Here is a 12,275-nt window from a genome sequence, read left to right on the forward strand (position 1 = left end):
TATCTCTTCCTCTCCCTTCCTCTCTGAAATTAATAAAAAGAAAAAAAGAAGTGAGTTAGAAGGACAAAGTCATTGACCTCAAGGGGCTTACATTCTGTTGGTAAGACAGAAAGACAAAAAAAGTGGGTACATAGTGTAACATCAGATAGCAGTAAGTTCTATGAAAAAATATTAATGTAGAATCTGGATCAAGTGACCAGAACAGGAAGCTGGTGTTTCAGAAAGGCAGTTAGAAAAGGCCTCTCTGGGGAGGTAATACTTAAAGGAAGGTAGAAAGGGAGGCATGCAGTTGGTTGGTGAGAAATGGAGGGAAAAATGAATTGGAAAGCCTTAATAGATGTTTTTGTGGAGGGTAAATGAAAATTTGTAAACTCAGCCATATTTAAGTGCTCATTAGGTGTTAGATCTTATTTTAAGATAAGAAACATAGATAATTCAATAGATTATGTGCCTTCTTTGTTCTAAAGTACCCTTCTCTCAAATTCTACATTATTCATCCTGTCCTCTTTTTTAATCATTAGTGAGTTAAACCCTGCTGGCAATACTCAGATGCTACTGCTATTAGGGGTCCCCTTTTCTTGGTTTTTGCCTTTGGCTTGGTATTTGTATTCTGTGAGCTGTCACATTGATTATCTTGCTAAGTATTGGGCAACTGTCCTCTCTAAGCAGGAAATTCACAACTTCTCTGTGATTATGTTAATAGTGATATACCTGACTAGTGGAGACCTGTTTTGTGTGTGTGTTGAGGGGCGGGGGGAGTGTGTGCATGCGCTTGTGCACCCACAGGGGGAAGGGTGATAAAAATAATGCCAAAATGCCATTTGGAAAATGATGCTTTCAGATAACAAAGAAAGCCCAACTGATCTGAACCACCATCAGCCACATTTCCCACCATGGTTCCTACTTTATACTTCCCCCTGATGCTTCCAGAAATGAGACCAAAGTGTCCATTTACCTCTGACTCTTGCTGTGAACCACTACTGTAGTTTGACCCATTTTTATTATATGATTCTGCCATATTTGGCTATAAAACATTTATTCCTGATTTTATCAGTGTGGATCCAATCAGAGACAAACACCACACACTAATTTTAATAAGGAAAGTTTTTATAAAGAACTAGAGACCCAGTGCATGAAATTCGTGCACAGGTAGGGTCCCTAGGCCTGGCCAGCGATCAGGGCTGATCAGGTTCCCTGCCTCCCCACCTCCCCACCTCCCCTCCTCCTCCTTCCCTTGCTCCCTCAGCGCCCCAACGCCACCACTGGTCGCCCCCCATGTTCTGCACCATCTCTTGGTGGTTAGCGCACATCATAGCAAGCGTTCGAACTCCTGGTCTCCTGGTCAAACTCCCGAGGGGACACTTTGCATATTAGCCTTATATATAGAAAGATTATTAAATGTAACAAGATATTGGCATAATGAAGGATTGGCTACTGAGAAAGATCTATTAGTCTGCTCAGGTTATCATATAAAATACCATAGACTAGGTGGCTTACATAGCAGGAATGTATTTCTCACAGCTCTGGGGGCTGAGATTTCCAAGGTGAAGGCGCTGGCTGCTTTGGTTTCTGGTGAGAGCCCTCTTTCTGGTTTACAGATGGCCATCCTCACACTGTGCTCACAGCTCTTTCCTCTATGAGCACCTGAAAGGCGGGGGGAAGAAGGGAAGGAAAGATGAGGGAGGGGAAGTGCTGGTGTCTCTTCTAACAGCACTAATTCTTTCATGAGGGTACTGGCCTGATAATCTCATTTAAACATACCTATCTCCCTAAGACCCCCCCCCCCGCCCAAGTACTATCACATTCAGGGTTAGAGCTTCAAGATATAACTTTTAGGAGGACACAAACATTCAGTCTATAGCAAAAGAGAACTCAAAAGAATAAAGGTTGCTCGTAACCCTATGGCTGATATACAGCATCCAAGGAAAAGCCCCTGTCTTCCGAACTCCAGAGTGAGATCCAAACCTTACTGGGAAAGTGCATGGCTTACTGAATGCTTGGTGGTATAGTGGTGAGCATAGCTGCCTCCCAAGCAGTTGACCTGGGTAGTGCAAATTCCTCAGCCAGGAACTTGACCCTTCTGGGTGTAGGAAATTGGAAGAACACACAACTTATAGTAGGTAGGTGGATATGCTTTATTACGAACAAAGCAGCCAACAACTGGCTGGTCAGTGCCATCTTATATACATGCTCAAACAAAAGAGGCATCGTGCTAATTAGTGACCTTAGTGCTACATTAATATAAACAGGTTACATAAGGGTGTGCTTGCAAAGTATTTATAGTGCTACTGCTGAGTCACTGCCTCGCACATGCATAGGCCAAAGGGTTCTCTACCATGGTAATACTGCTGTGTCATTGCCTGCATGCTTGCGGACTGGCGAGTGGGCCTTTAACCTCCAGTGTACTCTGGTCAGGGCTCCCACATCACTGAAGTGCCACACTGGCGGAACTTGCAAATCTGCTCTCTGGAATTTGACAAACACTCCTCCTCTAAGGCACCTGGGAAAGCCGTTTGTGGGAAAGTGTCTCACATGAGGCTATGATACAAAATTGCCAAGCTGCTGGCTGCCTGGCCCTGAGTGCCAGGAACCGGGTGCTGGAGAAGCCTTGCCCTTGGCAAGAGCCCTCCCAGAAAACACACTTGGACCAGGGAGCACAACCCTTTGCTGCTGCAATGTCTCTTCAGCACCCTCTACCAACAGCGCTTCAGTGGCAGCTAGCAGGAGAAGTTTCCAGGGTCCGGGCCCACTTTCAAAGAACAGACAAAAAGGGTGGATAGGCGGATGTAGAGTAGAAAGGCAATAAACCAATATCCACCACACTGCAGAGGCAAGCTGAGTGACGAATATGTTGTTTGTCAGCATGGTAAATTACTTTTCAGTGTCATTCTGCATTTTATCCATGGCTGAATCCTCTGTGCCTAGGATAGAGTCTTATCCAATATGGGTGTTCAATATACTTGAATGAATAACAACTGAATGAAGTAATTCTTAAAGCTTTCTCTAATGTTCTCTCCTCTCTCTCTCTCTCTCTCTCTCTCTCTCTCTCTCTCTCTCTCTCTCTTTCTGTTTTTAGCTGATGGATGCACCGATTGGTCTATTGACATCAAGAAATATCAAGTTTTGGTCGGAGAACCTGTTCGAATCAAGTGTGCACTCTTTTATGGTTATATCAGAGCAAATTACTCCCTAGCCCAAAGCGCTGGACTCAGTTTGATGTGGTATAAAAGCTCTGGTCCTGGAGACTTTGAAGAGCCAATAGCCTTCGATGGAAGTAGAATGAGCAAGGAAGAAGACTCCATTTGGTTCCGGCCAACGTTACTCCAGGACAGTGGTCTTTATGCCTGTGTCATCAGGTATCTATTTAATTCTACTACTGCTGACTCAATCAATTCACATGCTGCTTTCTTAGACTTAAATTTTGCTGCTATCCCTTTCACCTAAGGTATTGTCCCAATATTTGTGTGTGTTGCTGCTTTCTAAAATTTAGAATCTAAATCTTCAAAAGATGGGATTGGAATTTATATTGAGACATTATTTCTGGCTTATGGAGAAAAGAGATACCATCTGGGTATCTACTTATGATGCCAGAAATTACTAAAGACTATGAAGTAAAATTTATAGAGGAGGTGAAATGTTGCAAATCAAATGCAAGCAAAGACTTGCAGGAAGGATGCATGGTTTATTGCTAAATGGGTTGTAACATTTTGTTATTGCCCTTCACAGACAGATAGAGCACAGATAGCTCTGGTTCGCACACATCTGCAGAGATGATTTAGGTAATGTGTGTTGTGCGCAGGAATAGGCAGGCAGCATTGGCATCTTAGGGAATATGAATACAAAGGCTGTGTTCCAGATCATTTTCTTAACTGAAAGTGCTGCGTCAATACCACCATTTACCCGGGTCCCTCAGGGCCAATTCAAAAGTTAATAACAAAGTCTGTGCCCTTGTTCCCAAAGAAACTCATCACACATCCACATATCTTTGTCTGCTTGCAGAAGAGACATATGTAGTTTGTTTAATAATAATACATTGAAACAGTATCTATGTAACACATGAGGAGTTAAAAAATATCAGTGTAAGAAGTTAGCCCTGCATGGATTGTGAATCACAGCTGGCACGAATGATTGTGGGTGGCATTAGACCAGCAATTTTCAACCTTTTTCATCTCATGGCACACATAAACTAATTTCTAAAATTCTGCAGCACACCAAAAATAAATGTTAAATAGGTATAATTTTGATTCATTCACACTGGGTGGCTATTGTTGTGTTGGCTATTGTCATTTTTTCTATTTGACAATCTAAGGGGAAAAAGGTCAGTGCCCCTGACTCAATAGTCAGGTATTGCATGTTTTAAAAATTCTGGCATCACACCAGCTGAAAATTGCTGCATTAGATTATAAGAACATTGTCAAAGCAGGTTATAGGCATATAAATGATCTGTTTAAATCTATTCCTTTGTCCTCCTAAATCTTAAAGGAATGTGATTAAAATTTATATTGAGACATTATTTTTGGCCTATGGAGAAAAGCGATACCATCTGGATATCTACTTAAGTTGCCAGAAATTATTAGATTCATTAAGAGATATAAAACCAAAGTTAATTTAGTTAATTCTCAATTTGAACACTCTCAGGATCACCTAGTGTATTTTTTTAAACAGAATTTTATTTATTGCAGAGAGGGAGGGAGAGGAAGAGAGAGATAGAAACATCAATGATGAGAGAGAATCATTAATTGGCTGCCTCCTGCATGCCCCCTACTGGAGAGTGAGCCCTCCACCAGGGCATGTGCCCTGACCTGGAATCAAACCAGTGACCTCTTGGTTCCTGGGTCCATGATCAACCACTGAGCCACGCTAGCCAGGCTCACCTAGTGTATTTTTCAAATCAGAATTCAACCTCCACTTTTGAAATTCTCATTGGCACTTATCACTCCTCTGACATAAGGATTGTGCCTCTACCTTGTTTTTACCTGTAAGAATTAACTTAATGCTGATTCATGGCTACAGGTGTGTCAGGACATTAAAATAGGTCAAAGTCACATAAAAATGTTAAACAGAAATTTATCTTTTTAACACTGGCAAAATATATTTAGGTTAATTTTGGAAAATATAAATGAACGCAAGTAAAATTGTGCTTGGGAAAAATAGTGGACTGGGTTGTGAAACAACAAATTCACCATTTCTTTGGTGACTCTTATTCTTTCCCTTCAGGTATACCAAGCTTTGTATGTTCAAGCATAACTATTATTAGAAGTAGAGATTTTGTAGGGACATTGATAAATAATTGCCACAGTAGTACAGTTAAGATTACTCTTTGGACTGGCTGTTCTCACTTGACTAATACTAATTTGATTTAATTTCACATCTGCTGTGATTCTTTAAAAAAATCATTATTCCTGATTGTTCATGCATGTGTAGAGGTGATTTTTCAAGAGAAGAAAATGTGTGTCCTCATTTATCTGAGATTAGAATTGAGCTGAATCTCCATAGTCTAACATTTAATTTCATTATGTGTCATTGATGGGGGAAAATGTGTTCACATTAGTAATATGAATTCTTAAAGCACTGAGGTCGCAAATCTTTGATGTGTTTACATATACATTATGATCCAATACTCTAAAAAATTGCATTAAAATGTTCCTCAATTTATAATTGCAATAAGGAATGAAAGCGAAAATTTCAAAAACCATGCCTATGTGTATGTCTATGTTTTAATGGAAGATCAAACTAAAAGACAAACACCTTAAAGTCTATGTGTCAAGTGGAGTTCTAGAGAAAGTGATAATCACAGAAAAGATACATTTATCACTGAAATTCAAATATTCCAGTTACTTTGAAGCTAGTGTTGATATGGCTCCTTTTTTCAATTAGGAAAGTGATACTAAAAATCATAAATAGCAGTTTAGATAGCATGGCTTGGTGTTGATGTTAAGGGAGCCTGGGACTGTTAGTTGAGTCACTGACATTTTGGCACATTGTTAGTTATCAGGCCACAAAACTGTCGCCATGAGTTTTTAAATAATCCACTTTCAAAGAATATTTTAGAAGTTTAAATATTTTAGCTTCTCCTTAAAAGCTCTAGTCTTCTTGATAAGTATTCTGGGTATTAAACTTATCAATGAAAAAGCTATAATAAGCTGCTTCATGTACAGCTAATTTGCATTTACACCTAAATATTTACAAGTATATGTTTTAATAATGGAAACACCTAAGACTACTCTCAGTACAATGCATGAGAACTTTCCTATTCTATTCTCTTTGTATCTATGTTTGGACAGAATAATACCTCATAAATCTTTGCTCCATAGTAACTGGCTTTTTACTCTATTTTTATTCTTACAGAATTTTTATTTACTTTTTTGCATGAAAAAGTGAATGAAGGGGAGCCACATAAAAACATGTTTTCTTTTTCTTTATTGCCACTAAAAATACATTTGCTTTCTAAAAAATAAAATTTTCCTGCGCTCTTGACCTCCCAGTTTTGTAATCCCCCTCTTCAGAGCTGTGCCCTGTTAGCAGTTTCATATGAACTTGTAAGCATTTTAATGCCCCCCAAAGGGTAGCATACTAAGTTTGTGGCACCTTATTCTTTTACTAAAGTTTTTATTTTTGAGGCAGTTGTAGATTCCTATTCAGTTGCAAGAAATAATATAGAGAGGGCTTATGAATCCTTTAACTGGTGTCTCTCAGATGTTCTTCAATGAATGAATAAACACTGTGGTAATAGCCATACCTTGGAACACTACTCAACAATAAATAACAACAAACTACAGAATGAACACATGCAGTAATTTGGATGGATTTCAACAGAATTATGCTGAGTGAAAAAATCCATTTCCAAAAAGTTATATACTGTATGATTGCATTTATATAACATTCTTGAACTGAAAATATAGATACGGAGCCCTAGGCAGTTTTGCTCTGTGGATTGTGGTCAAGGGCACATGCCCAGGTTGCAGGCATGATCCCCAGTAGGGGCCGTACAGGAGGCAGCTGATCAATGGTTCTCTCTCATCATTGATGTTTCTATCTCTCCCTCTCACTTCCTCTCTGAAGTGAATAAAAATATTTTTTAAAAGAATGATATATTGAGGACTTACATATTCTCCAAAATAGAAAGGGTGCTTTGCTGTTGAATAGACACCCCTTATCAACCTCCTATTTCCCATAGAATAAAAAAATCTTGCATCATAAAGTATCTGCAGATTTTGTCGCTTCTCTGCTGCCATTTAGACATGTTTCTGCCCATAACATGAAAATGTTTGAGCCTTTTGCCTTATGCTCCCAGATGATACTAAAAGAAATATTGATTGGTCAGAGAGTACAAGGGGAAGGGCAGCAAAACCTCAGCTCAGATGTCTGGAATAAAATGAAACCACAGTAAAAAGTTAAAAGAAACTCAGCTCCTGAAAGATATATCAAATTCCTTGAGGACAGAAGCTGCATTGTGTTAGTATCCTTATTACCTAGTGTAAAAAACAACAACACATGGATTGATGAAAAACACGCAAAAAGAAAACTTTTCTCCACCTCTACAAGGGTATTTCAAGTGCACTCTTGGTTTCTCAACAGAAATAATGGAAAAAGTTCAATCTCATATTTATATTGTATTGCTTTTTTAATGATTTTATTTTTCTAGAACACCCTCGGAAGCCTCAGTTTGTTCAAGCTTCACATCTCTGCATCGTGAGAAGGGCATGCCCACTTTGCACAGTTAGAAAATGAAGAAAACAGATGTGAATAGACTTTTCAAATTTGCACAACTAAGTGGGGCTGCAAAATATAAAGTTTGACTTTTTAAAGTATATATCTATTTTTAAGGAAATATGGACAATCATTAAAAGAAAGTGAAATCCACCACTGCCCAAAATTTCAAACCTTAATATGTATAATTAAGAAGAGTGAATCTGGCCAGTTTGGCTCAGTGGCTAGTGCTTCGGCCTGTAAACCGAAGGGTCCCAGATTTGATTCTGGTCAAGGGCATGTACCTTGGTTGCAGGCTCCTCCCTGGCCCGGGCCCTGGTCAGGGCACTTGCAGGAGACAACAAATTGTTGTTTCTCTTTCATTGATATTTCTCTCTGTCTTTCCCTCTATCTTCCACTCTCTCTAAAAATCAATGGGAAAATATCCTTGGGTGAGGATTTAAACAAAAAAAGAAGAGAGAGTGCCCCCCTCCATCTGTCTTATATGACAACCAGAGATAAGCATTGGAAACAATTTGGGCAATTTGGTATACTTTCAGACATTTCGCTATGCCCATACAGACATGTCTATCTAAATGTGCCTGCATGCACACACACATTCTCTCATCCATTTATATGCAAACACATAAACACATGCATACATGTTTTTAAAACACAGATTGGATTATGGTCTGTTGTTCTATAACTTCTCCCCACTCCCCACCCCCAACCCCCCAGCCCCGCAGTATGTTTGCACTGCACTCTGAAGCTCCTAATAACAAGGGAGTTTGGTTGCTTGCTAGTAATTTTGTTATTTTCATGTTCCTACCAAACAGTGGCTTCAGGATCTTGTTTTTCTGTAGATTACTGCTGTGGGCCTCTAGGTTGCTGCAGATGACATGCTGGGCATTCCTGGTGCTACCACAGTGTCATCATCACCTTCTGAACAGCAGTATTGGTGCCCTGCCCCTTTTGGCTCCTTTGCTGTAGTCCTCTTTTAAGAAAAATTTATTTGTTTCAGAGAGGAAAAGAGAGGGAGAGAGATAGATAGAAATATCAACCATGAGAGAGAATCATTGATTGGCTTCCTCCTGCACACCCCACACTGGGGATCTAGCCCTCAACCCGGGCATGTGTCCTGATGGGGAATTGAACCATAACCCTCCTGGTTCCTAGGTCGATGCTCAACCACTGAGCCATGCTGGCTGGGCTCTGCTATAGTCCTCTTGATGGTACCATCCATCTGTCACATCCAAAGTCACAGCACTCTCTGAATGATAGTGTGTCTTTCCCAAACTAACCATAGCAGCTGCTGATCTGCTGTTCCTCAGTTTCCCAGAATGCCTTCTGTTTCTGATGGACAACTGCCTTCAGAAGGGGTTTAGAAGTCTACATGTTAAACTGTCTGGCCAAGGCACTGACAGTGTGGGACGTGTCCAGTCTTATCCTCTTCAGTGATAGCCTACTATGCTTCGTTATAGTCCTTCTTAGGCTTAATCAAGAACTCCTACTGTAGAAGGTTAAGAGCTACTCTGTAATTTTGTTAGCCAATACTCAAAAAGACTCAGGATTCTAGCCAGCAAAGCAAAGACCAGTGTCTAGGTAGGATGTTGGCAAAAAGACACTGTACTGCTGAGTACTTAGCTCCTAGTGCAGTGTGGTGAAGTGGGATGTATATATGTGTATGGAGTCAGAAACACCCTTATTTGTATTTAGAGGTAGAATTTATACTTCCTTTTTTCTACTTTTTTTAAATTTCTTTATTGATTAAGATATTACACATGTGTCCTTACCCCCCATTACCCCCCAGCCCCTCCACTCATGCCCTGACCCACCTGTTGTCTGTGTCCATTGGTTATGCTTCTGATAAACTTCTAGAAAAATAAAATCATTCAAAAACTTCAAAAACTAAAAACAACATTTTTTTCAAATGACATATAATGTGTTCTCTCTTAATATCTAGTTCTTTTGCTCGTCTTGATATTCTCTTTAGAGACTTAATAATGTTTTCTCATTTAAAGTACATATTAAGCTTCTATCAAAAGCTACTTAGTGAAATCCATTTATTTAGTCATCCATTTAACAAATATCTACTGATCACTAAGTAATGTGCTAATGTTAGGATTACAAAAATAAAAAAATAAAAACACAACACACAGTTTTTGCCTGCGAATCGTTTCCATAAGAGAAAGTAAGTGTGGAGTAAATTGTTCTAGATACTATGATTATAGTTTAAATATTGTGGGGTTCCACCAAGATGAAGTAACCCCATTCTTCCAGGTTCTCCCCCTTACAACAAAAATGGTGGGTATAATGCAGCAAACAAGCATTGTAAGTCTGTGAAAGGTGGGAAGAAGGATTATCTAGGGACCTCAGGATTTGAGGAATGACATGACCACAGTGCTCCAATTGCCCCCTCCCCCCACCAGGTGATGTTGGCAGAGCCAATATTCTGTTCCCTGCCTGGCAGAAGCAGGCAGCAGTGATATGATCTGCTGCTGTGAGAGGGTCACCACACCTGATGAGTGGGGGCTGATCCTCCATCCTTTGCCCAGTGTGCTCCATAACATATTCCTCTGCATGAATAGTGTCCCCCTCCACCCAACCTCCAGGAGAGAAATGGACAACATCTGTAATACTGTCAACAATAAAAAAAAAAAAAACTTCAAAAAAAAGATGCTCAGCGTCATCTGTCATAAGGGAAATACAAGTTAAAAAATGGCTAAAGTTAAGAAGAGTGACAAATGATGGAGATGCATTGTTGGTGGGAATGTAAAATGGTACAACTGTTATGGGAAACAGTTTGAAGTCTTTTTTTTTTTCCTTATACATACAGCTACCGTATGACACAGCAATTCTACTCCTAGGTATTTATCCAAAATAAATTTTATATGTGTGTGTGTGTGTGTGTGTGTGTGTGTGTATATATATATATATATATATATATATATATATATATATATAGTCACCACACACACACCCAAAAGAATAGTATCAATGGGGTCTAGTGGCAACCTGAGCCCCCACCCCGACCTGGCAGCAATGAGAATCTCTAAGGCACTGTACATCAGGAATAGTCACTGCTAGGCTTCACTCTTCCATAGGATCAGTGGAGCTCAGTACGGAGCAAAGCTTCCAACCTCCACAAGGCAGAACAAGATGGTGGCAGGCAGGGCCAGTTGGTATGCAATTGCCCACCTCCCATCCCTGTGTCACTGTGGCTCAGCAAGGGTGAGCTTATTCCCCCACTGGAGGCATAAAGCCATATGAGTTCATGCCGGTCTTTCACCAGGAATGTGTCAGCAGGACTGAGCAGGAAGCTGAGCATACATAGCCAAATGGCCCTGCTGTGACACTTCACCAGGAGGTTTGCTTGCTTTTAAAGAAAAAAAAAAAGATGAAATAGGATTCAAATTCTCACAATATCGAAAATGTGCAGGATACACAATAAAATAACACTCACTGGTCATATCATGAGTCAGGAAAGTCAGAACAAGAATGAGAAAAGACAACAGATACCAACTCTGAGATGAATCAGATGATGGGATTATCTGACAAGGATTTTATATATATTTTTTTAATTTATTGTTGAAAGTATTACAGATATCCCCAAATATTTTAAAGCAACCATAATAAAAAAATACTTTGGCAAGCAACTATAAAATCTCTTGAAACAGATGAAAAAAAGGAAATATCTCAGCGAAGTAATATAAGTTACAAAAGTGAAACAAATAGAAATTATGGAACTGAAAAATACAATAACCAAAATAAAAATTAATTGGGTGTGTATGACTTCTTTGCTACTGTATAAACATTTTACTTGTGAAGGCCGAAGAACATCAAATTGCCAGGTCCTCTGGGTATCTCTTTTCTTATTTCTTCCCTCTTCATTGAATTTATTGGGGTGACACTGATTAACAAAATTATCCAGGTTTCAGGTACACAATTATATACATCATCTGCGCACTCTATTGTGTTTTCACCACCCCACGTCAAGTCTTCATCACCTATTATCCCCTCTATACCTTTCTCCACTTCCCCTCATCCAGATCCCCCTGGCAATCACCACCCTTTTGTCCATGCCTGGGAGTTTTTTTCTCTTTTTTCCCCTTTTTTACTCAATCCCTCCACTCCCACCAGCCCCACCTCCAACAGCTGTCAGCCTGCTCTCTATGAGTCTGCTTAGATTTTGCTTGTTAGTTCATTTTGTTCATTAGATACCACATGAGTGAAATCATTTGTCTTTCTCTGACTGGCTTATTTCACTTAGAATAATGCTTTCCAGGTCCATCCATGCTGTCACAAAAAGTAGTACAGCCAAATAGTATTCCATTGTGTAAATGTACCACAGCTTTTTCAATCCATTCATCTACTGATGGACACTTGGGCTGCTTCCAAATCTTGGCTATTATAAATAATGCTGCAATGAACATAGGGGTGCATATTTTTTTTTTGAATTAGTGTTTTGGATAAATTCCCAGCAATGGAATTGCTGGATCAGAAGGCAGTTCCATTTTTAATTCCTTCAGGTAACTCCATACTGCTTTCCACAGTGGCTTCACCAGTCTGCATTCCCACCAATAGCA

General features: G+C 39.6%; 1 protein-coding gene across 1 annotated transcript in view; it reads left to right on the forward strand.

Annotated features, from left to right (window-relative positions):
• Positions 1 to 12,275, forward strand: part of IL1RAPL1 (interleukin 1 receptor accessory protein like 1) — a gene marked incomplete at its 3' end in the record, with an annotated part of 1,207,355 nt that overhangs the window by 483,519 nt on the left and 711,561 nt on the right. Inside the window, exon 2 of the mRNA XM_079764725.1 lies at positions 3,077 to 3,356. Within this exon, the coding sequence (XP_079620851.1) occupies positions 3,077 to 3,356 (280 nt within the window). The remainder of the gene's footprint in view (positions 1 to 3,076; positions 3,357 to 12,275) is intronic.

The sequence above is a fragment of the Cnephaeus nilssonii genome (genome assembly GCF_951640355.1).
Source record: "Cnephaeus nilssonii genome assembly, chromosome: X".
NCBI lineage: Eukaryota > Metazoa > Chordata > Mammalia > Chiroptera > Vespertilionidae > Cnephaeus > Cnephaeus nilssonii.